Source organism: Colossoma macropomum, unplaced genomic scaffold (genome assembly GCF_904425465.1).
Source record: "Colossoma macropomum unplaced genomic scaffold, Colossoma_macropomum, whole genome shotgun sequence".
In the NCBI taxonomy this organism is placed as follows: Eukaryota; Metazoa; Chordata; class Actinopteri; order Characiformes; family Serrasalmidae; genus Colossoma; species Colossoma macropomum.
In genome coordinates, this window is record NW_023494784.1 from 19,048,477 (window position 1) to 19,073,456 (window position 24,980).

General features: G+C 38.6%; 1 protein-coding gene across 2 annotated transcripts in view; it reads right to left on the reverse strand.

Annotated features, from left to right (window-relative positions):
- appb (amyloid beta (A4) precursor protein b) overlaps positions 1 to 24,728 on the reverse strand; it is a 28,476-nt gene extending 3,748 nt beyond the window's left edge. The window contains exons 1-14 of one of the 2 annotated variants that reach the window (XM_036589484.1): positions 24,491 to 24,728; positions 11,965 to 12,132; positions 11,503 to 11,632; positions 9,981 to 10,093; positions 9,650 to 9,837; positions 8,028 to 8,272; positions 6,782 to 6,952; positions 3,990 to 4,123; positions 2,359 to 2,433; positions 1,942 to 2,100; positions 1,650 to 1,778; positions 1,446 to 1,545; positions 362 to 565; positions 108 to 161 (exon numbers count right to left, since the gene is read on the reverse strand). In XM_036589484.1, the coding sequence (XP_036445377.1) occupies positions 108 to 161; positions 362 to 565; positions 1,446 to 1,545; positions 1,650 to 1,778; positions 1,942 to 2,100; positions 2,359 to 2,433; positions 3,990 to 4,123; positions 6,782 to 6,952; positions 8,028 to 8,272; positions 9,650 to 9,837; positions 9,981 to 10,093; positions 11,503 to 11,632; positions 11,965 to 12,132; positions 24,491 to 24,550 (1,930 nt within the window). In that variant the 5' untranslated portion in view covers positions 24,551 to 24,728. The remainder of the gene's footprint in view (positions 1 to 107; positions 162 to 361; positions 566 to 1,445; positions 1,546 to 1,649; positions 1,779 to 1,941; positions 2,101 to 2,358; positions 2,434 to 3,989; positions 4,124 to 6,781; positions 6,953 to 8,027; positions 8,273 to 9,649; positions 9,838 to 9,980; positions 10,094 to 11,502; positions 11,633 to 11,964; positions 12,133 to 24,490) is intronic. The other variant, XM_036589562.1, reaches the window with a different exon arrangement.
- Positions 24,729 to 24,980: the final 252 nt, after the last annotated feature.

The window sequence follows — 24,980 nt, forward strand, 5'->3', positions numbered from 1 at the left end:
GAGCAACTGCTGTTAGAGAGAAATATAGTGATTATTATAGTCATCCTAAAAACATTAAATCAAAATGATGTAATTAGGAAAGGGACAGCAATAAAACAGGCACTCACCGGGTCGTGTGGGCAGTCCCCTGTCTGGAGCTGGACGGGCATCTACAGGTTCAACTGAGAACACCAAAGGAAACACACAACAAGCCGATTACACAACATCTTTTCACCATCAACTGAACTTAGCTCCCACTGCTTTACCCACTGCCGTTTCTGGTGTGATAACTGTTTCACTGCCTCTCTGTGTGAGAGTGATATGGAGCACTGTAACTCCTGCTGTGGTTATTGTGGTGGCTGTGCTGCTGTGTGATGGGTACCGTGGTTGTCAGTGTTGGCCTGATTGAAGCTTTCAGGGTGGATGAAGCCCAGACCGTCCTGCTCTGGAGGCAGAGCGTCGAGAGGGGGAGTGCTGTCCGGCAAGTCCAGCATCAGAGCATCATTACCGTAACTCACTCTCATATCTGTCTGCAGAGAAGACAGCTGCTGCGTGGCCTCTGCCTGGACTCGCTGCATCAGCACCACTAGAGAGAGAAAAAGAGAAAGAGAGAATTTAGTGCTTGCGCTAGACTGGGGTAAAGCTTGACTTTAAAATCCTTCTAATTAATCCATCATTATGTATATAGCACCTTTCATACAATTATAATTGCTTTACAGCTTCGCACAGTTAAAATGAAGACTTAGAAAAGCTAAGAGAAAAAATAACAATCAAAAAAGCTGCAAACCATCTCCACTGTGTCATAATCATCACACAGATAAACAATATTTATATAATTCAGTGGATCAACTGGAGCTCCATGTGATACAGCTATATGATAAAGCTAATTTTTTAATTTTTACTTTTATGGTTTACTCTTTCAGTTTCTCATGATCATAGATTTTTTTTAATGTGTGTTATACTTGTAACTGCTGACTCTACTGTTTTCCTAGTAAACGCCAAGGAAAGGAACTAAAACAACAAAATGTTATGTGAAACAAGTAAAAAGATTATCCTCAATGGCTAGCAATGTCTTGCAGTAATGAGATGAAACTGGAATTTACTATATTTTGTAAAATACTATACTTTAATCAAACAACAGTATTGAAATCATGAAATGGGAAAAAAATTCTTATTGAAGAACTATCTTTACATCATACTGTGTTGCAGTAATGATCATTTAGTCACGTAAATTTGAAAACTTTTACTAAAAAATCAATTTTAAAAAATCAATTAAATCATCAGTAAGATCAACCAGCCATTATTGTCTGTTGTTTTAGCCATTTAATTTTTTTTAAGTTGGGTTCCAGTATTTGTTTTTGTGACATCAATAATTAACTATATATGGAAGAGCCACAAATAACACCACCCTTGCTTCTGAATGAGTCAAAATCGAAGAATTAACTAAACCCACAAGCAGCACTCACCTACTTGGTCCTGGATTTCATTGGCCACTCGGGGAACCTTGTAAAGATAGCTCAGACTTTCATTCAGACGCTCCTCAATCACTCGCAAGTGGGTCAGCATCTAAGATCGGTGGGTTAAGAAGGGTTAAACGGTTACTCTCTAACACAACGCTGTCATGCCCCTCTTCTAGGCTAGCTGGGTAAATGGAAGAGTCATGTAGATACCTGGGGTCGGATCTGAGCAGCTTTCTTGGGGTCCACCATACGCACATGCTCAAAGTGTTTGAGGGTATGCTGCCTGTCTTTCTGCTCAGCACGCACATACTTCTTAAACAGGCTGAGCACCTGACGAGGCTGCAGGACACAAAGGGAGACATTTCACTATTGTTAGTCAAGTGGGTGATTGAGATAATTAGCTTGTGGGTGTGTACAGAGTATCTGGTGTAGGTCAGTATGTTGCTGACTACTTGGAACTATTTTTTCGCATGTACTTATTGCTTATTTGTTGTTCATGTACCCGGGGTTGATCAGCCTGCAGGGCAGTTAGGTAGCTGTCAAGTGCCAGGCGGCGACGGTCATTGAGGAGAGCCTCTACTCGAGCAATGTGAGTCTCCACCAGCTGCTGTCTTTCACTGGCAGCCTCCTGCTCCAGTGCCTCTACCTTTTCCTGGAAATGCTGTACACACGCACACAGGCCACAGAGCTCACATTAACACCTAATGCCTTTATATTGATCTTAGTGCAACCAGCACTGGCTGCGTTAGCCTCAATACACTTGTCTTAATGTCCAGATTAACTGCCTTTACATAAGCACCATTTTAGCCAATACATTAACACTGATCACTCTGCGGTGCCATTAACCAGCCCCCAAGTAAATTGGGTATTCATTAATTATGTCAATAAGCAGTCACATTCGTGTTGAGGGCACCATTACCTGAATAACAGCCTTCTTATCAGCACGAGGAAGACTCTTCGCCTGCCTCTCTGCCTCCTCCCATTCCCTCATCACCTGAAAGAGCAAGAGAGAAAGAAATTACCTTTTATTGTAAAAATTGTAATAGTCATCTTTGATTACATCTTTGATTACAACACTCTGTAAGTGGTAATTAACTCTCCTGTTAACAATCCTGGAAGTCCAGCACAGTTTAGTGTTTTCCTACCAAACCTACCAAGGTGCGTTTAGATGGTCTGCAAAAACTTGGGAGTTCACGTGATTGGCTGACAAAATATAAAATACAAGTGGTAAACTAAGGGTAGCTCCATGTTACCTGAGTTATTGAGTTGTGATGTATTACAAGCCACAGCAACACACTGGACCAAGCTGGCCCTGGTTCACATGTATTCCTAACGTGATAAATGTGCCATTTGGTTGATGAGTACCTGAACGCATATTGGTAGTTACAATTTAGTGACTATTTTCTGACTCTGTGCTCTATTTAAATGCAGACACAAGCTCAGTTTAGTGGTATAACAATGTCTTGCTAATTTGGTTGGGAGCAAGAGCAGATTTTTGCCCAGATGCTATTTTAATTGCGTGAAATGATAGCATCTGCACCGACAAGGGTGGAGTGGTGCAAAAGAGGGTGTGACATTCAAAATCCCCACACGGTGGCAATTCTGAACCCACTTTGGTCCAAACTTGTGCTTACCTTAACTTCAACACCTGAGTAATGTTACATTTCTTATAATTCGGTTGAAAGTGAATGTGAATTACAGTTGATGTCACCAGGAGTCCATTACTCAACACAGGCGTTTGTTAGCTGATGTAACAGAACGGGTAGTTGGCATTCTCGCTAAGCACACTGACCTGTCCGATAACATTTCATTAGTAGTTCAAACAGCACCTTAACATGTCACGGAGGAAGAACATGCTAGCATTTATTATTCCATCTATATTGAGGCATCGCTGTGCATGCAACATTGCATTGGCTTACTTGTTTCTATTTGTAATTATTTGGTTTATTTGACATATACAGTAAAACAGTGATCATATGGACTAAGAACACATCGTAAGTGTGAGAAAATCACTGACCTCACAGCCTCTTTTGGCTAATTGCTTGATGGAAAAGGAATTAACCAAAATATAAGAGTGAGCACTCGCACGAGTGAACATCCACAAACACAACAACTCACAAGCACAAGAAAAGATGCATTTGTTGTAAGTTTCTGTAAGATTTTGCCATCAAAAAGATACCACTGTGCTGTGCCTCCAGCACACTCTTAAAAGGGAACAAAAGGAAGTGTTTTTTTGGCAGCTGTACACTTTCTAATCCTGCCCCTTTTTGATACCGTACCTTTCTGTACCAGGTTTATCAGTAAAATATCAAAAATATATCTGCCACACCCACACACAACAGAGCTGTGATTTCACACTTTATTTCTGTGCTTGTGCTATGATTACAGAAACTAGGCCCTTTGTTGTTTATGAGTTGGTGAGGACCATCTGAATACAGCTTGGCGATTATATTAATGATTATATATGAATTGAATCAGACTGAACAGGGAAATCACCAAACTGTGCTGGACGATGACCCTTCAGCACCTGAGCTCTATGTTGTTGCTTACCACAGACATCCTCTCCCTGTGTTTGGCCTCCAGACGTTCTTTGGCCTGCTGGAAGTGAGCGTGTTCGTTAATGTCTCCAGGAGCCTCCAGGTAGCGGCCCACAGCGTCTGGAGGACTGGGGGCCATAGTGGGCACTGAAGAGAGGTGGGAGAGGACAGCAGGAAGAAAACACAATGTTACCCTCTTTATCCTCAGAAATGATACACTGAGTCGATTTTTATACAAACAAACAGTAACACTGGTTAGTAATCACAAAAAGCTGGCAATTCTTCTGGAAATGTTTCTACTGATAAAAGCACAGTTGTGTAAAGCAGCAGACTTCATGACTGTTAGCAAAAGAAGGCGAAATGTCAGAAAGACAGCACAGTGTTAACTTCTATTCCATATTACTGTAAGCACTCTGCGGATGCAGATCGGTGAGAAGAGGAGGTGGCTGTATCAACAAGAGAAAGAGTACAGACTGTGCACTAGGGTTGGGCAAAGTTCATTTTTCAGAATTGCCAACAGGTCTTTATATTATCGTTCATATTCAACAAAAGAGATGCTCAATTACAAATAAAACCATTGTTTCTTAATACTTTAAACAGTAGCGCTGAACAATTTCCAGGCAGCGCCAATCAGTCAAACGTGCTGAGCATCTCAGAAAGAAATTTTTTCCACTTGATTGCATTTGTGCTTTTTCTCCATTTCAAACTCTTACATTTGTACTTCGTGCTTGCAATGGAATCTGACTATTGGACAGCTTCTTTTGTATCATTTAATGTGCACATACAACTGACCTATCAATGCTTGGCCCACAAATGCCTTCTTTTGTCGCTACTGTTCAGAGATTTACAGAATGCTGTCAAAAATTCAGTGTGCATTATTAATATCTAATGATCAGCATGAACCCTTGTGTTCTGTTTGCTACATAGCTCATTGATCCATCTACTTTACCAACAGAATTATAAATTTTATTTTAAAAATAGCTAATATAGCCTTTTATTACCTCAATAATTTGTAATATTAAAATATTTGTAGTTAATAGTTCAATAGACATTTGCCTTTGAAAAACCACAGGGCTGTGCCACGTAAACTTTGCTATAATCAGTGATGAAGATGGGTTATAAAACATCATAAAATAAAAAAATCTACACTAATTTAGCTCTAATAAATGTCTCATTTAGACCCAAACATAACACAAGTGGTAGAACGACTGAAGCTGGTAAAGTTTCTGCTTTCTGCCTATCAGATCTAGGGTTAGGGTATTCCTAAAATCTTAATTACATGACCTTGATTACAAAATATCTTTCAGATGTAAACAAAAGAAATAACATTTGAAATGAATAACGCATGCTAAATGTTCCATTCTGACAAAAAGGTTCCATCCTGGCAACAGCTTGCAAAAAAACGCATCCGTGTGAGCACTGATAGATCAATTAAGTGGCAATGAAACCATCTCAATCAAAGTACTAATGCTGGTCAAGACTGTTGGACATCGGAACAATAACATGCCCAAGCCTACTGTGGACTGAGCACTGTGGCGAGTCAGCTCATGTGTGGTGGATGTGACAGCAGGGGACAGCTGGTGTGCTCGGAGCGGCTGGAGGAACAGCGCAGTGTCAGTCTCCCACAGTGACCAGCTTTGTGCTTAACCGTGTGGAAACCACTGAGCTACGGGTCACTGCCACAGACCGGTCTGACCAGCCGCCCACACCTGGCCTCTGCTTTCCCTCCCCTGCAGAGGCAAACTGAGTGAGAAAAAGGCAGCTACTGCAGCACAGACTCACTGCAGACTTCAGCAGGTTTGGACATAAGCTCAACTCAGTCACACGCAGGTACAAGGTCACAGAGTTAGACGACAACAACAACAACACAGGAAAGCTGAACCTAAGTTGTTATGTCATTTATATAAGTGCTTTCTCAAACTGTCAATGTAAAACATCAAATTAGGGCCCAGTTGATATATAATTTGGTCATCAGCATCAGCACAAATCTTGCCAATTTAAATGTCATATAAGAACACTACATTCAGGAATGTCATGTTATTTTAATAACCAAACACGCTGTTGGAAGCTGAAAGAAGCCTGTTTGAGAGTTTGTGTCAACTTAAAATGTCAAATTTAACATCTTAATTTATAGAGGCTATAAGAGTCTTAAAAAATGAAAACTGAGAACTCACAATCATATTTAAAATTGAATTATAAAAAAAAGTCATTAAAATTTATATCAGTTACCTTAAATTCAACTTGAACCGTAAATCATAATGCATTTCCCCTCGTATCGTGGAGTATTTCCAAGCAATCTTTTTGCGATCTATGAGCTAGCTGAGCATGATAAATTGGGGTGGTAGAAGGGGGAGGTGAAACATGACATTATTGTTTTTTATTAGTTTTTCCCACTCACTGGTGCACAGTGAGCAAAAATCATTACATTTGATGTAAGATTATGGAAAAACAAGAATTGGTTTCAGGTTGACTTCGGTACAACATATTCATCTCAGGCTCTGCGTCATACACTGCAGTGTAAAAGCTTCTGTAACGCACACACTTCAAAATAGGTCACATTTATCATTCTGCAGAGAAGTAGAGCATTAAGGCGACATTCCAAAGTGAGTGATTGTTAAATAGGAGCTGGACAGTGTCTCCAAATGGCCACCTCGCAGGGACCTGTAATCCATGCACACTAATGCAGCCAGCCATCTGCTGAGGCCTTGACAGTGCAACAGAGAGACGCAGAGTGAGAGTTACAGTGTGAGTTCACAGAGAGGCGGACGCTCCCTCCTACGCGACGCTGATGCTCTGTGGACTTACGCACGCTGCTGCTGCACACAGCCATGCAGTACTCCTCCGACTCAAAGTTATTGCGGTTGCCCCCGCAGCCCCCGAAGGTGAAGGGAGCGCAGTGGCCCATCTCCGCCACAAAGTACCAGCGGGGCAGCTTGGCGCGGCATGGGCCCCTCCGCGCTGGGGCCCAGCACACGGCTGACGGGAAGAGACATTCAACATCATACATGCTCGAATGCACACACACACCGCACATATGCTGCAGTTTAGAGTAAGACCCTACAGACCCAGAACCAGTGCGAGACCAGACCCCCAGGGGCCAAGACTTGACAAGTGTCACAATTACTTGATTCAAACTGATTACTCGATTAAAAAAAATTAATCAGTAAAAAAGCATGATTGTTCGTGATTTGAATGATAAACACAGTATCTGCTTGTAAATAAAAAGCCATGTTTAACAGATTCTCCACAAGAGGGAGCTATTAGCACTCGGGCACTTTTGTATGTGTCGCTGAAAAAGAGGAAACCCACTCCAGAAGGATCGCACTAATGCATGCATGTTTGTAGTTACAAATTTCATGTAAATGAATAAAAATTAAATGTTTTCTGTTATAAATTGCATGTATATGAAGAAATAATGTATATGAAATAAAAATGCTCAGTCAGCTAACAGGCTAATAGACTGCTAATATTCAAAGATCACTGTAAAACTGCATCATCAGAAGTAAAGAATAAAACACTTCTAAGCTTCAAATGTAAGTAGAGCTGTTCTGCGTGGCATTGAACCCTGTGTGGGAAGTGAATGAACACTAATGGGTTCTGAAATAACAATGAAATTTCAGAGACTCTTGTTTTTTCACTTATTTTCCTTGACTTTCCCTTTTCTTGTGTGAGTAGATCTTATATCTGATCTCCTCTACAATATATCAGATAAGTAGGACATAAAGGGTGGTGTCAGTTTTAGACTTTTTTAGACTGTTTTAGATTGTGATTAGAGGCTAAATCTCAGGACTCAAGACTTTTGGCACACACACACATACACATACACACTGTGTACACAGATTTTTTTCACTGCTCACGGTGGGTTTGTTCATAATGTGCATACACCTCAAACACAATCTTTGTTAGGATTGCTAAATAAATAAATTCTGGAAAATAAAACAGCAGACTGAAAACACTGCAGATCAGTACCAAATCAGCTGAGACTGCCTAACCTGCTCTGTTTTTGCATGCACAAGCAGTCTGTGTGTTTACACGTGCAAATGAAACTTACCTCGTACAACCTCTTCTATGGACTCAGTGGTTGTAGTGGTGGTGGTTGTCATAGCAACATTTGAGGCTTGCTCACTGGTATCGCGTTCATCTGTGGCGTCTTCATCCTCATCGTCTTCCTCATCAACATCTTCCACACCATCACCATCCTCATCATTATCCCAGGCTTCTTCTTCATCATCATCCGTGTCCTCATCGTCCTCTGTGGTGGCGGGCTCCTGCGCCTGCTGTTCTAAAGGGGCTTGTCTGGACATGCAGGTGGCAGAGAGAGGAAAGTATGTTCACACAGTTGTTTAGATTCCTCAGGGTAATATATATCTGTAAATCAGAGGCTCAAAACCCTCCTCCCCAAGCTTCCCAAGCTCCAGCCCTCTGCAAATTTTAGCTCAACCCTGATCTAACACACCTGAGACAGCTTATGAGGGATTTTTAGCAAGCACTGCTACCGCCAAGAATGGCAAACTCACAGATTTTGTGCTGGAATTCACAAACCTAAGGCAGTGATTAAATCTGTTGTAGGCAGTGTTGGGCAGAATATTCACTGAATACACTGTCCTAAATGTATTCAGTAAGGAATTCCATTGCAGTACATATAAAGGTAATGTAATGATTTTAAAATAGTTGATAAACAAGCACTGATTGTGTTTTTTCTAAAGATAGTATATATTTTTTTCAGTTTAGTGGGTTATTATTCCAAAAGTGTTCTCCCAAAATGTAAAAAGTGACTGTATTCTGAAAATGTAACTTGGCCTGAATACAGATTATTAATTTCTAAATTCTGAATACATATTCCTGATAATTGTATTCCGTTACATGCCAACTCTGGTTATAGGGATTATTTGTAAGTGTTTGCATGTAAACATTTGTTTCAGTGGCTGAATGTCACTTATGATGTTATGACAATTAAAGTCAGCGTTGTCTTTGAGTCATGGATAGAAACTAAGTAAATGATATTCATATATCCCAGTTTCATTGTTATCAATAAAACAAGTTAAATAAAGGTTAACATTAGTTTATTTCATGCAGCTGGATTAACCCTTCAAAGTCGGTGGAAAAAAGTGTCTGTTTCTGCCATTTAATTGGCTGGATTTCTTTTGTTTATTCTAATATATAAAGAAACTGATCTAACACAGCCAAAAGATACTTATTCAGCTTGTGTTGCAAAACACAAGAAAACAAAAGACATGAACAGAAATATAGGTTATACTTCAGTCACGTTACATCGTTACTCTGATTAAACGAAACAACAACAAATAGTCTTATAAAAATAAAATATATAAATAAATATAAAATATATAAATATATATAAATAGTTTTATCAGTATCTGTGAGCCAGGCTTGTTCCAAAATACAGAATGCTGATTGGCTGCCTAAATTCCATTCTATATCCATGTTATTAAGGTCAATGTGTCTTGATTAGTCTGTCATTTATTGCGGTCTGTAAATACACCTATTTCCAGCATCTCGTTCTGGTTCAACTCGTTTCTAGTTTAAGCCACACCCACTTTTAGTTTGCAGTTTTAAAGAGGGGACCGGAAAACGCACCAATGCTTACTGAGTAATTAAATTCTAACAGGAATATTTTACACTATTTGTATTTATATTAACTGTGTTTGTGTGTACCTGTCACTGTACTCAGTCTCAGCACCTCCCCACCACACGTCTGAGTTGGCCTCCTCCTGCTCCTCAGCATCAGAGTCCCTCTGCTCCTCCACCGGGCAGCACACAAACTCCACGCCACGGAAACGATCAATACCACACGGCAAGAGCATCCCAAAGTCATGAAGATTCATGAACTGATCGCCACAAGACTGCAGGGAGAGGGGAACAAGCAAGCAGAGAGAGAGAGAGAGGGGTTGCTGAGTCATCAGTACAGGGATTATAAGGGGAAAGGCTAATACTGATACTTTGCATTGCTATACATGTATTGTGAAAATGTGTAGTAGACTCTGACCTCTTTGGCCACAGTGTGCCAGTGCAGGTGGCTCTCACACATATCCATCCGCTCCTGGTGCAGGAACTTACACTTATCAGGAACCAGAAGAGCATCGCTCACAAACTCCCCAACTGGAGAAGACAAACATTTTGCAAAATTATATAGTAATTATATAGCAATCTGCTGAAACTGACACATTGTCTAATACATTCTCAATATGAAGGAAGAATGTCGATTTTAGTATAGAAATAGTGCTCAGAAATAGATTTTAGTCTGGAAAAGTCTGAAAAATTAACATTCAAAAAAGTGTATCGAAATCTAAAACTGTGTCACTGATATGCTAGCACTTGAAATATTTGTTCAAACCCAGGGGACCTGACGCTGGTATCAGATATTATTTTACCAGTTTGCATTTCTCCATGCATTACTTTTGCTCCTTATTTTATTCTCCCTCTCTACTTTTCTTTATCTTAACAGATTTTAATCTGGCGTGCTGGAGTCGTCAACCCACTCATGTTGCTGACAGAATTTAGCGGTGAGGTCCACAAGGCCCACGCTTGTGAGAAAATATATGTGCAGAAAATACACAGCATATCAATTCAGTTGCAGTTTAGGGCAGCCCAAAGGACATTTATTTGGCCACAAGTATTTTTATATGTTCAATATGTTATATAACTGGTTCTATGCATAAAATAGAGGTTTAAGATTAAACAAGTGAAGGCAAACATCGTGAGTACCGCACAGTGTGATGAAAAGTGCAGTGCAGAATGCAAAGTTTATTCAGAATAAAAACCTTTGGGATTTTGTACAAAAACACTACTTGATTAATAACTTTGTTAAAGCAGGATTTAAAATGGATTGAGAAGTTTTATACCACATTATCCTGTATTGTTTTGTGTTTTATTTATAGGCAATCTAATAACTGCTGTTACTGTCACTATTCAGCACTTTGATGATGAACCACTTTGGGTCAGTTTTGGACAGAATTTAGTAGTACTTGGGTCAGTTTCAGACTTCATGATGTAGTTCGGGTCAGGTTGGGTTCGGAGAGAATTTTCTCGGACTCAGGTCGGGTTCAGACTTCAAATGCAATGCTGTGTGTTGGGTTCGGACCTTTTCCAAGAGTCTCATGAAAGAAACTCAAGTTTCTTTCATGAAAAATACTAACTGGGTTTTTTTCTGAAGTCATTTAGTGACCTCAGAATCAAAATTCAGAGAATTCTGAGAACCTAAAAAAAATATGTGTATTATTACACCCTCAATGCAAAGAACAGTAAAGATTTTGTGGCACATCAGATCTTTCTTCTATTAGCATGTCAGAGAACGCTAAAATCCTGGGAACACTGTGTCTTACATGGTTTGGTTTCCCAGGCAGCAGACAGATGGTGCACCCGGACAATACAAGCACATGTGGACATTTGCCCTAAAGGCATTACTTCAATGTCCCAGATATCCAGGTTAATACCCAAACAGTGGCAGGGTGCTCTGACTAGAACATCACGCTGATGGGCAGTCCTAGTGTAAACATGCACACACTCACCCAGGCATCGGTAGGGCACCACAATGTGTACATGGCTGCGGCACTGACGTCTGCCTTTCTTGCACCAGTTCTCGATAGTGACAGGCTGGTTGGCTTCCACTACATTAGTAATCTGCAGATCAGGGTAAACCTACAGGAACAGCAAGCAAATCAACCACATGTAGAGTCGGAACCACTTTACTGCTACAAGTTTCTAACTAATCTACACTACCATTGTTTTAAAAATAACTGTTTAACGGTTTAATAAGTAAAAAGTCTGCCCAGACTTTTAACTGGATTGTGTTAACGTCTACGTCACTGAAATTACCAAGATTTTTGACTTCCTTATGATTGTCTGCTTATAATAAAACATAAACAACACTTAAGTATTATAAAGCAACCAGCTTTTCCTCATCCATGTTCAGTCTAATTCTTTTTGCCTTTTTTCTTAACCATTTCTCCTCTCCTGGGCTCTCTCTGTACCTCCTGGCAGTACTGCAGAATTCCCTCCTTGGTGCCGATGCAGCTTTTAGTGCCAGAAGGATCAGGCTCCCACTTGCCGCTCTGGACGTTGATGTGCATGTTGAGTTTCCCGCAGAACATGGCCACCTGAGGCTCCGCCAGCAAGCCCACTGAATCATCTGACGGTACCTACCACCAGCACAGAGACAGAAAATATTAGCCAAAGGAACATTTAACATAGTTTCAAATACAATATTCTGAGTGCCAAAATATGACTGTCCTTGTGTAAGTGAGGCGCACCATCAGCTTTCAGTACCTTTGCAGTACCTCAATAGCAAAAACATCACTGCACCAGGTCAAGGACAAATGAATTCACTTCCAAGTACCCTGAAAAACGGACTCTTCAAAAGAATCTGAAGACTTCTTGGAGTACTCTGAAGTTTCGCAGCACAAAAGATCACACAGTAAGATTATCACTTCCATCTCTGCTCCCAACAGTTCAAATATGCATAAGTCTATGATGGATTTTGAGATATCTACATTAAATAATCTCGTTTCTACCTATTCCAATCACCCCTTTATATTTTATTATTATTAAATAACACAAAAGGACAGACAAGATTTGAACCACCAATCATTTTCTGCTTGAAACATTAAAAATAACCATGACATCAATATTGCAAGGCATAGTATTAAACAAGCTGTGTTTACTGATACATACAAAAAATAATGATACAACAGAATGATGACATAAGGCAATATCCAAAGTGGAAAAACTATTCTAAAATTCATGTTAAATAACACATCATTGCTGTGGGAAAAAATACTTCTATCTCCAAAACGGTAACTTTACATGAGAAGGAAAGAACCTTGACTTAACTTTAAATGGAAGTTAATGGAGCCAGATTTTTTCCAACAGTTCTGACAGTGACAGAACAGTTGCACTTCTTTAAGTCTGAATAACTCCAAATCAAACGTGGCCCAGTCTGTTTTCCTAGCTATTTTAGATTCAACAAACCTTTTCTTTTACTGGTTCTAAAAATTGCCCTCTTGTGTCTAATAATAATATTTGTTCTAATTGCTTCAAACCCTGATAGAATTAAACTTTCTTTCACTCCACTTCTGTTATTCTATGTCTGTACAAAATTTTATTTGATCTTTTCTGTAAATCTGAAATAAAAGTGAAATGTATACATTAAAAAACAGTAAACCTAAACTGCTATAAAGAAGCCCAAATATCAGAGTAATTAATTAGCCATCATTACATTATGCCATATTAAAATAAGAACCATATTAATATTATTTTGTATTATTGTGTCGAGAATGAGTATAGACTAAAATTCCTGAACAACTCATTCATTAAAGATTTATACACATTAATAAAGATTTAAACTTTAAAAGTAACTTTTATTAAAAATAAATTCATTTACATGCACATTCATTGACCATGTAACATATGCATTAGGGCTGCACCAGATACCACCTGGTAATCATTATCACAGTATTGGCCTACGCAATACTGATTTCCTAAAAGGCTGTACTATACTGTGTGCAATGAGCACCCTGACCAATTACAGTTCCACATGAGTGTTTTTGCAGGGGTTTTGATCACTCAAGGTATACAAGCAATCCAATAAAGGTAAATGCTGATTAATAGTTTGATTGTGGCTCTGTCCACTTTCATACTTATTTTAGATTTAAGAAACTTCTTCATGTGTTGGTTCTCACATGCATTAGGCCTAAGAGTGGTCACCTCACAAATAAACAGACAAAAAGCTTTTGCTCAAGATTTAAATTGATAATCTTTCTGATCGCTTTACTGGTCATAATCTGCAGAGACAGTTCTCTCACATCAGTGGACATTCTCAGATAAATGATCAATTGTTGGCACAGTTGTATTCTAGGCTGCCTTGCATCTAATGTTACAGTGTTATGTAGTTATTACTTTTTTAAAGTAGTAAAAATGCGTAAAAAATTTGAATACCACCATTTTAATTGTGTTACACCAAGGACCATGCAGTCAGTCCTATTTTTAACAGTGCTGGGAAAAAGCAATGTTTTATTAAATATTCAAGCTAAAACATTTGTTCTGTTGGGACAACAGATGCTTATATGTCCTGAAGTCCACTCTTGTGATTAGGGCTGAACATGATCTCTGTTTTTGTGACCAGCGAGACCAGCATATCCACTTTTTTTAGCCTGAGGCTTGAACACTGAACATACTGTGCCAGACTGCCAGTTAGTTGTGGTTGTGTTGTCACATACACAGCAGATGGCTGTTTGGTTGTGTCTGGTTGTTCTGTGTTAGGGTTAAATCAGGTGAATTTTTTCCACTTAAAACTTGTTAAGACAACGTTGTTGGTAATGTAAATGTATAATAAACACTGCTGCTCTTGCAATTTAAAAACCGCAGTCTTTCAAAGTGCAATATCAATATAAAAACAATGAACCTTTCAGCCCTAATTATGATTTACGGTTTTGCTTAAGTGCACACCAACATCATCTATTTCTAAGCGTAATCATAGTAAGCAAGCACTCATTAAGGCTGCAGGATGTATCGTATCTTTATGGGCCAGGCCATTGTTCTTCCCAGATATTTCTGAAACAATGTGTTAGAACGTCACCAACACATTGAACTGTGGGATCTCATATGGAAAGAAAATATATTCCAAATGTATTTATCAAATATATTTTTGCAATGTATGAAAATAGCCAAAAATGTACTTGAATACGTGAACTGAATGAAGGGTTCTGTGTTTTGCATTGTACTTTGCATTAACCATGTACATATGTGGTAAGACAGCACTGTACTCTAAACAAAGAACATATCAAATAATGTTAAAGGTTCATTTGCTAATATTTACAATTAAAATACTGGAATACAAATTCATTGCAAAAGATATTTCAAACAGTGCATTAGAGCAGTATTTTGGCAATTTTCATACATCTCAGAAATACATTTACATACATTTGTTTTTCTATGGTACATTTTTATGTGTAATATTTCCCCATACATATTAAAATAAATGTGTTTTAAAATATATTTGGTTAACATGGTAATATATTCTGAAATACACTTTTGTATTTGCAATGTATTTCCGCTTGGATTGCAATGTATTTGAAATGTATTGCAAATATATAAAAAAGTGCATATATATTTTTTTTCCATATGAGATATAATCCAATATAGCTTTCAAAGCAGAATTGAGGAAAGGGTTTCGAATGGTTTTGCATAGTAATGCACCGACATTCACTTACAAAAACCACACCAAAAACTGAAAGAAAGAGTTCTTTTATATACAATTCGCCATTTTACTTATGTTTTGAATTACTGTAATAACACTGTAATAAAAGTTTTAAAAATAACTAGTTTTTCAATAAAACATTTCAAGACAGATTTTTTTAAATAAAATATTTTTACATATCACTGAGTACACAAAAGTGAAGCATCACATCAACCAAAAAAATGCTGCTACTGATAGGTAAACATATGCAATGATATATCAGTCCAACAAGAAAAAAAGATGTGTAGGTCAGTTCTTCATTAGATTATACTGTGAGGTGGTGTTACACAGAGGAGGAGTCTTGCTTTTTAGCACAGTAAGTATTGAGTCAATAGCAAATTGTGACTTTGCCACTATTTGATGTCCTAAATAAAGTAATCAAAAGAGTCTCCAGTAACAACAACCACCTCTAAACCAGCTGTGCCACCACTTGAACACGGTTCAGTTTTCAGCCATGCATGAATGAATGATTTGTGCTGCTATTTTGGCCTACAGTTTTTTTTTATCAATAGGGTTTGTGTATTTTTAGGTCTCTTTTAAGTTTCCCTTTTTGTTTTAATAAAGTCTTCTTCAATTGGCAAAGGCACAAAGTAATACTGTAGACTTAAAAAAGGACTGAAAACATATTTGGAATTGCAGAACAAAAGATAATCTATATTTATGTGATTTTAATAACATATTTTTACAGCTGGTACCCCAGCTGTAACATTAAATGTCACATTATAAAACGAAATTTCACATTTTTTCTTTTTATGCCTCCAGTGTATGTGAGTAAGTGATTACGTAAGACAAGAGGATCATCTTGTTCATCCAGTGAATACCATCCCCACAGCTGTGGAAACATATCACCATGACCAATGAATATCAGTTATCAAATTCACAGTCTGCTTCAGCTGAACTGTATTTGACTACAAATACAGTAAAGAATGTCTTATGTAAAAAAGAATAGTAATGGTCGAAAACAGAATCTCCAAACAGACATGCTCCCTCTTGGAAAGATGCTTGCACACAAACTGTAATCTGATGGCAGGATCAGAAAGCCAGTTACGCAATGTATAATGTAAAACTCCACTGTCCTTTTCAGTTCTGATTGAAAGGCTTTACACAGCCCTAATCCCCTGAAAACGCAGTGGGAATGGAGAAAAACATTAAAAGAAAACACAATGAAAGAGTAGACATTTAGTGGAAAGGGTAGAGACACATGAGTAGGGGAAAAGGTTGTGATGTACTAAAGAGAAAATGGAAAGCAAGAAACAAATGCTGCTTTGTAATTCAGAATACAATAGCACATCTCAAAGGTCAAGAGTCTGAAACATGCCAATCAGACGTGTAACTTCTTAGATTTACTCAAACAAAATTGATGAATGATAAATGATAATACACTCTAGTCAAGTGTATTTGTGAGGTAATCTACTTTTTACTCTGTGACATTTTAGTCATTCACATTTAGTGACTAATTCCATTTTTTCTGTCTAATTTCATTATGTTATGAAGCCAACATCTGTACTAGAGCTGCATGATTGGCCAAGATCGGAAACGGACGACTTTTGCTCCCAACATGCAATCGGCCCATTTAATATTTTCATTTTGGCAGATCTGTGTTGCAATTTTATGACGTAAATAATATAAGTCATGTAAATGCACTGTATTTGAATGCTGCTGCCACACCTGTACCAAAATGTCATAGCATAATTATGCATACCTCATTCTGTTAAATCGCCAGTTGCCTCTTACTTTCAATGTAGCACTTTATTAGATTCATGTTATTTAAACAATTTGAAATGCAATTTTCAGTGCAGTCATTTTTCCTTTTTGGTTTCATAAAGTCTTCTTCAACTGGAAAAGGTACAGAAGCAATGCTGAAAACATGTGAAAGAGCATAATTTATTATTTATGTTGGAACTGGAAATGTGCTAGTGTGTTTCATGTATTCATTTAGTCCCTGCAGTAAATAAATTGAAACCGGCCAAAAAAAAAATCATGATCGGTGCATCTGTAATCTGTACTAGGAACGTGCACGTACGCGAGTATTTGGTTAACCATTCAAGGTTCCAGTATTCGAATAGTGAAATCACTATTTGAGTACTCTTTACGCTTAATCAAGGGAAAATCGAGAAAATATACAGACTAACAAACTTAGTGAAACTCTATGGTTTTGCTCATATTTGCAAGTGTTATACTTTACGAGTGCCTGAATGTGAGCATGTTGCCAAGTGTGCATTGTTAAGGATGCGTTGTTAAGTGGAGGCTGTGAAGGCAGAGATAGCATGGCTGTATCACTACCTACATACAGAAAAAAAAATTATTTCTATTTACAACCATGAGTTCTATATATAACCACTTCATACTTAAATGGCTCTCTGCATGGTCAAATAGTTCTTCAGATTGATGGAGAATGTGATGTATCTGGTTTTATACAGAACCTTTTTGAAAAAAAGCTCTATACAGCACCAAAAAGGGTTCTTCGATTGTATGATGTCAAGCTTGTAACAATAGAAGAACCCTTTCCAAAAAGGTTTTATACAGAACCATATCCAACGCATTCTTCATCAATCTGAAGAACCATTCACCATGCATGAAATGGTTCTGTATAGAATTCATGGTTCAAAAAAGAACCATTGCATTTACGGAAGAACCCTTGTAGAGCCTTTTTTTAGGGTGTAGGATAACTATTATAGCTGATGTTGGCTACACCCAGAAATAATGAAAATGTATTTCTTTGATGTTGGCTGAGGAGAAAATAAGACACTGAGTCCTCATCAGCATTCAACATGACACTTGTTAGGCAGCCTGTGTAACTCATCCAACACAAAAACCCACTGATTTACCACCGCTGGTTTTGAATAATAAAACATGCTTTCTAGTGTGTTCCTCTGCATGCTGCAATATTTTTGTACATCAGTACTGTTACATCAATCAACACTGCTTTGTGATTGGTCATACCTCGGATTTTTGAAATTTATCATTTAGACCAAAAAGAGCCCAACAAGGGAAGAATAGCGCCTAACAAACCTCAGTTCCTATGCTGATAGATGCTGGATGTATTAAGATGTTCCTCTCCACCCACCTCGGATTCCAGTTTTTGTGCACACACTTTGAAACAGCTTGGGAAAAATGCTCAGAGTAAGTCAAAAAGAGAGAGAAAAGAGAAGGAGTACACAGCTAAATCCACAGTGGTGAAATAACACTTATTATGTACTACTTAAATAAACAGTAGGTGCTAATTCAACACCGTACGTGTTAATTCAACACTGGGGAATTATGATGTGTATAATGGTGCATCTGGCATGGAAGCTACAGCAGCAGTTCTATAGAAATAGTTCAGTGAATGATGGTCTAAAACATAAGAGAAGGGCTTTAAGCATCACTTACTAATAATACCTAGAATAATACCCTTTACAGCAAATTGGCAGTTTAAAAAAAAAGACTATTCTGAGTGAAAGAAGGACAAAAAACAATGAATAGTAGATGAATGTGAGCACAAAAATCATGCATATAAATAAGTTAGTATATTCTAAATCTGTGCTCTAAATTTAGGGCAGATGATGCAGCAAAAGAACAAGGCGAGTCTATGGAGACGTAAAAGGAAGGGGTAGGAGTGGAGGATCAAAAAGCAAAACTCAAAAATACTGTATGGGACCACTGCCTAAAGCCTCAGGCTACATTTGATTTATTCTGGAGAGAACATTCTAGAGGTGTTAGGAGAACAATAACAAGCTGAGAGGCAACTACGGTAATTTGGCTTTATCATACGAACTTAATGAGGCAGAGGAGCAGAGAGGGAGAGCGAACACAACTGGTAAAGAGAGAGACGGCGGGAGAAAAAGAGAGACAATGACCTTTCTCGTCTGTTTCTATGGCCTGGCCTTAACCCTAACTGTCACAATAGATTCCCCCTACTGCCCCAGCACACCCACCATACACAGAGACACACTGTTCAACAGAACACAAGGGATTATGGGACTGTTGTTTTTTCCACCTATTTGTTCTGGGTAACAAACAAAGGAAGTGCTGCTGTTGCCTGTCTGGGACAAGCCACCGGTCCATAAAGCCACACAGAAAGAAAGACAATGCAAATTACAGAGGAATCACAGGCCCACTGAGCAACTGCCTCCAGAGCTGCGCTCAAGTATCATAACTTTCTCTACAAGGCCACGTAACAAATAGCTTGGTGGTTGTGCAACAGAGAAGTCCCTTGTTACAAGGCTGACGTAAACAAAACACTGTTATTATGTCTACCACAAGACACTATCTAGTTATCCAGGAATCACACGTTAGGCAAAGGATGTACAACTGCTTTAACTGTTGAGGCCACAGGATAATTACAGTACTGTGCAAAAGTCAGAGACCACCTTTTTTTATTTAATTTCCAGTCAAAACTGCCATTAAGTACAGCTATTAATTTTTCAGGAGATATTTCTGAGATCGTAAGATATAAGATATGCATAACTTGCATAAGAAAGGGGAAAGTCAATGGAAAATAAGTGAAAAAACTAAAACTGGAGCTCAAAAATTATTGAAAAATGTTGAGAAAGTGGGACTCCTAACAACCGTGCAAGAGCTGGCAGACCACCAAAACTGTCCCCATCAGAAAAACAGTACTGAAGCTTTCGTCTTTGAGAGAGAGGAGAAAATCAAGCTCCACTCTTACTTCAGATCTGAAAAGAATCCACAGGTGTTTGTCCATCCTTCCACTGTGAGAAAACAACTCAGCACTATGAGTCTGAAAGGATGTGTAGCTGTTAAGAAGCTGTTACTGAGAAAAGAAAATAGACAAAATAGAGACAGACAGTAGATTGAGAAACAGGAAATGTAACTAACTTTTAAGACAAACTAGAGGTGTGGAAAAATATCCCTGCAGATTTCTTTAAAAAACTCAAAGCTAGTCTCCTGAAAAGAATGGAAACTGTAGTAAGGACAAAGGGTGGACACACTAAATACTGAAACAATTATATTATATTTAGTTGTTGAGGCTTCTGGGTAATTTTCACCTAAATATATTTTCCTGTTGCTGCGTAATAAATAACCTGTATGTAATTAAATAAAGTAAGGGTGGTGTCTGACAAGTACTGTTTGCTTACTGACAAAACAGATATAGTGCTATAGTGCTAGCTCAAGTATAATTTCTGAAAAAAGCTTGGCATCAATTAACTGCAAAAAAGCTAATATGGTGTTAGCTTGGCCACATCCAAGCTGTGTGAGTGAGTAACCTCCCACACTGTAAAATTCAATAAGTAATGTCATTTGCTTACATAATTGTTGAAAGTTTATCCTTCAAGCAATTAAAATCCAGGTTCACAGTGTTTACTCAGATTTATCTTTATTGAATTTATTTTTGTAATGCAGTGAACTTGAAGACACTGTTTTCAGCAGATTAAATCTATACCTAAAGGTACACTTCGACCAAAACAAAACATGTAAACATCACTACATCTGTTGTAAATATGCAAATATGTGCACCCAGCAGCAGTGCTGCAGCTGTCTCTAGAGCCTACTGCAAGATTTTCTGGTTTAAAGACCCCCTTCTATTGATGGATCTTGAAGATAAGAGGAACTTTTGAAAAAGATACAACTGTTGGAGCATTTCTGAAAGGCTGAAAGGGTTGTCTGAAGGCTTGTTTGTTTATTTACTTATTTGGTTATTGCTAGCTGGCAAATTCAGAAGAAAGTCAGATAGTTAACATAATTTGTCTGCAAATCATCATTACAATGGAGAGAATGGATTTCCACATCCATGTGTGCTGCACTTTGCAGGCATTCCACAGACACTGAATTGTGCCTTTGACAAAGAATAAAGTGATCTTCTTTGTCAAGTTACACTAATGCTAGTTTGGTTGTATTTATAAGCCTATAGATCAGTGGCTAGCAGTCAGGATTGTTCGACACCACAGGGATTCCCAATGATCGTTTATGTAATGCATTCTGGGTACTATAGTGAGAGAACATTGATGAAGAAAGGGGATATGAGGCTGAGGGACATAAACTGCGGTACAGAATACTCCCTAACATGACAAGTAATATATTAAATGCTAGTTTTAGGTCAGGACGTCCTGTTAAGACGCTCAGTTAATACATCTTTTTAATTGGTGCCACATATAATATTCAAATTACTAAGCCAGTGGAAATGCTTTAATTTTGACATTAAACATCAACAGTCCAAATCAAGCAAATCCTCATGTTTCAATTGTACTTCACATCATACACAGTGCTGTGTGCCACTTCATATATACTACTGAGCCTATGTTTAAATGACTGCACTGGAAAAAAATGGTGCTTCACAAGTGTAAAACATTCAAATGTGTAAAACAGTTGCACATTAATAAAATGCATTACATTAACACAAACCAAGTCTTTCAGTTAACTACATCTGGAAAATGTGTTAACACTTTTTTCTTGTGCAACCGTCTGACACATTTGAATCATGTTAACTAAAAGTCCCATTTTTTTCAGTGTGCCTCTAAAATTTTCACTGGTAAAATACTTTTTATGAGTTCAGATATATCACTCTCAATATTGTGCATTTGCTTTAATTATAGTGGAGTTTTAGTTATAATGTATAAAATCATTAGCCAGAGTCAAATTCAATCACATACACAAGGCACAAAGCTTGCAATATATTTGAGGAGACAGAAAGGCAGACAGTCTAAATTGACTCTACCTTCACCTTCAGAGACCACTGCAAAATCTAAAGATCTATTTATAGTCAAACAGAGCCTTTATTAAAGACATAGGCTAGCGATGCCAGTGGCACCTGGTATTGCTCTGCAAAGGGCCTTTAAGTACAGCTGTAGGTAAGAAGCAGTAAAAAGGTGACAGAACAAACTCAAAGTTAAATCTGGCACTAATGGAACATACCATGCAGGCAGGAGTAGCTACCTTACGACAACAGTCTCTAGTAGAGATGCACTGAACAACTCATTTTTCCATGTACAGAAGAGCAACTTTATTATACATTTATAAGATGGCCTGTATATTCTGTCACATTATTTACAAGCCAAAGGATAAACATGAAGACATCCAGATATCCATGGAGTGAAACTAAACTGTTTCTTTCCAAAATACATTACATGCCACTTTTGCGGATTTTCTTTCTTCTTATGATATACATTATTAGGAGTCTGCTTTGTACAAACGAGAAATATCAATGCTGCATTACGATTTATATGATCTATAGTAAATAAATAAATATGTGCATTACACATCAGCTGTTCATTTCTTTTACATTTTCCTATTTGTTACAAATGGATGTGGATATTCTTCCACATGTTAAAATGTAATATGTTGTCACTGTCCAAAAAAGCATTTGTTTTTATTTCTCATGATGGACCAAAAGAAATGCATTAAGATTGCTTAGAATAACACCTTTATGTTAACGTACATTGAACATAATGTTTTTGCCTTTTTTTTTTATTGGACAGCGAATGCAGTGTCATTTTCTCATATAACTGCTGAAAACCTAATCTCCAAGAAAATAACATCAGTTCAGCTGCAGTGTTACTCCTATTTCTGAGGTCTTTTATTTTAGCTGTCTTTATTTAATGTAAAAGTTCATTACAGTAAACTCAGGGACACTATTTTCAGAATATTTTTACACTGATGAGGTCTTATCATTTAACCAAGATTATCTCGGTTCTACAAGTTCAAACAGCAAAACAGGGTGAGGTTAGCAGAGCAGCTGAATAACTGATTCCTGCACTCAAATCAGCACAAAGATCTTTTAAAATGATACAAAATATTATCACACCGAACATGAGCCTAAGAAAGAGAATGTGGCAACAGAACTACAGGAAGCTCTTTCAGGCTTATTTCGTGTTTTTATCTAAATATTATTTTGTAACAGACAGTATAATTACGTGATTTATAAGACAGAGTGTACACAGTGATATCCTGAACTGTATGTGTTCGCTTTGCGTCCTTGAGGGCGCAGCCTACATGAGCTGAGCATCACTAGGGGAAAAAACACTAAATCAGGGTAAAACATAACAGATACTTAGACGTTAATTTCATAATTCGTATTTAATTTCCTTGCCTGGCAGTCCAGCTGCGTGTGTGAGAGCGGCAGGCTGCTGTATGTCGTGTTGGGTTAACGTTAATGTTAACGTTAACGAAACGCAGCCGCAGCTTGCCGCCGCCATCTTGCTTCTGTCAGGGAGCATCTTCTCCTCGTCCACATACAAACCCATCAGCACTACAACAACACAACACCACACACGGCTGCACCGCAGCCCCTCCGTCCACACTACACTCGCAAAACGCCTCTTAACTACGAAGGTAACCTTACTCTTCTCAGGTAACTGAAATTCGTCAGGCTGAAGAAGACCAAGTGATTCATTTTGTTCACTAAACCTTTAAGGTTTCAGCAGCCTTACTGTGAGCTGTCCGTGAAGCTGAAGTCAGCTCCTTCTTCGAATTTTCCCGTTCCACCTTAAATGGTGCAGCAGCTACATTCTGGTGCCCCAGGCGTCGTACTGTAACAGCCGCATCGTTTAAGGTGGAACGGGAAAATTCGAACAACAAGCTGGCGAATAGAAAGCCAACTATAACCTCGATGATCCGCTGTCAACGTCTATATTTAACACGGCCATCCTTTGTTTTGTGTGTTGTTATTCGTTTATTCGTTTTTTACTCTCTCTCCAATTGATCCGCACATCTCTCCGCAATCCACACCGAGAAATACGGCACATCAGCACTTTCACCGTTCTCCCATTAGCTACTTCTCTGGAGGCTTTGACGGCTAAGCTTTACGACTCTTTGGTCGGTTTAAAGGGCTTACAGTAAAATAATCTCCTGTTCGTGACACGCAGGAATCAGAGCCACATGACAAGTGATGCCAATGATTAGGTGTTTTTTTTAACGCCAGAGAAACACGGAGACACCCTTTACCCTTCACACGGTCGGCTACATCAGATCCACGAAACGTTTATGATGGAAGAGAAAATTCATTAAACGACCCAAACTTCAGCGTCGTATCAGACCTGTTATCCCTCTGAATAAGGCAGTGCATCGTCTGTGCCCCTCACCCATCACCTCCAGAGCTGATAAGCGAAAATCACGGTTACACAACAGTGAATAACCCTGACATGCTGTAAACACTATAACTGTAACTATAAGCGAATACATGCAGAGTGTGGACAAAAACGCCTGCTGTGTGTCCTCAGTGCAGGCCCGAGGTGCCGTTTGATAAGCCCTGCTCCAGGGAGGAAAAGGAGGAGGGAGAAATGCTCTCTCGTACACTGCTTCTCTCCATTACAGTCTTTTCTTACCTCGGCAGCAAGCGACGAAGTCGCGACTATGAACAGCAGAAGCGCCGCACGGTCGCCCATGACTCCTTATGGCCGCACGTCCAATGCGCAGTCCGTCCGCCTTTATCCGCTGATTCACTGGTATCTGCTCTCTCTCTGTCTGTCTGGTGTTAATGCTTTATGAGAATGTGCTAGATGAAGCTGACTGTCCAGCTGCCCCAGCACCAGTCACCTGACCAGCAGACGTAGGAAAAGAGAAAAGAGGGAGAGAGTAGAGAAGGAGGAGGAGGAGGAGGAGGGGGTGGGGCCAGCAAAAACAGGGAGAAGGAGGAGGAGGAGGGGGATATGGCTCTCTCAGGTATCAGGCTAGATCGTTTTGATAACTCTGTATGTGAGGTAAACACATTCAGCACGACTGGTATATAGAGAGGGATCTTCCTGTGCCATCATACAAGGAGTGAACATATTATATGCATGTAAACACCAACCCCTGGGCAAAATGATGGTTTTG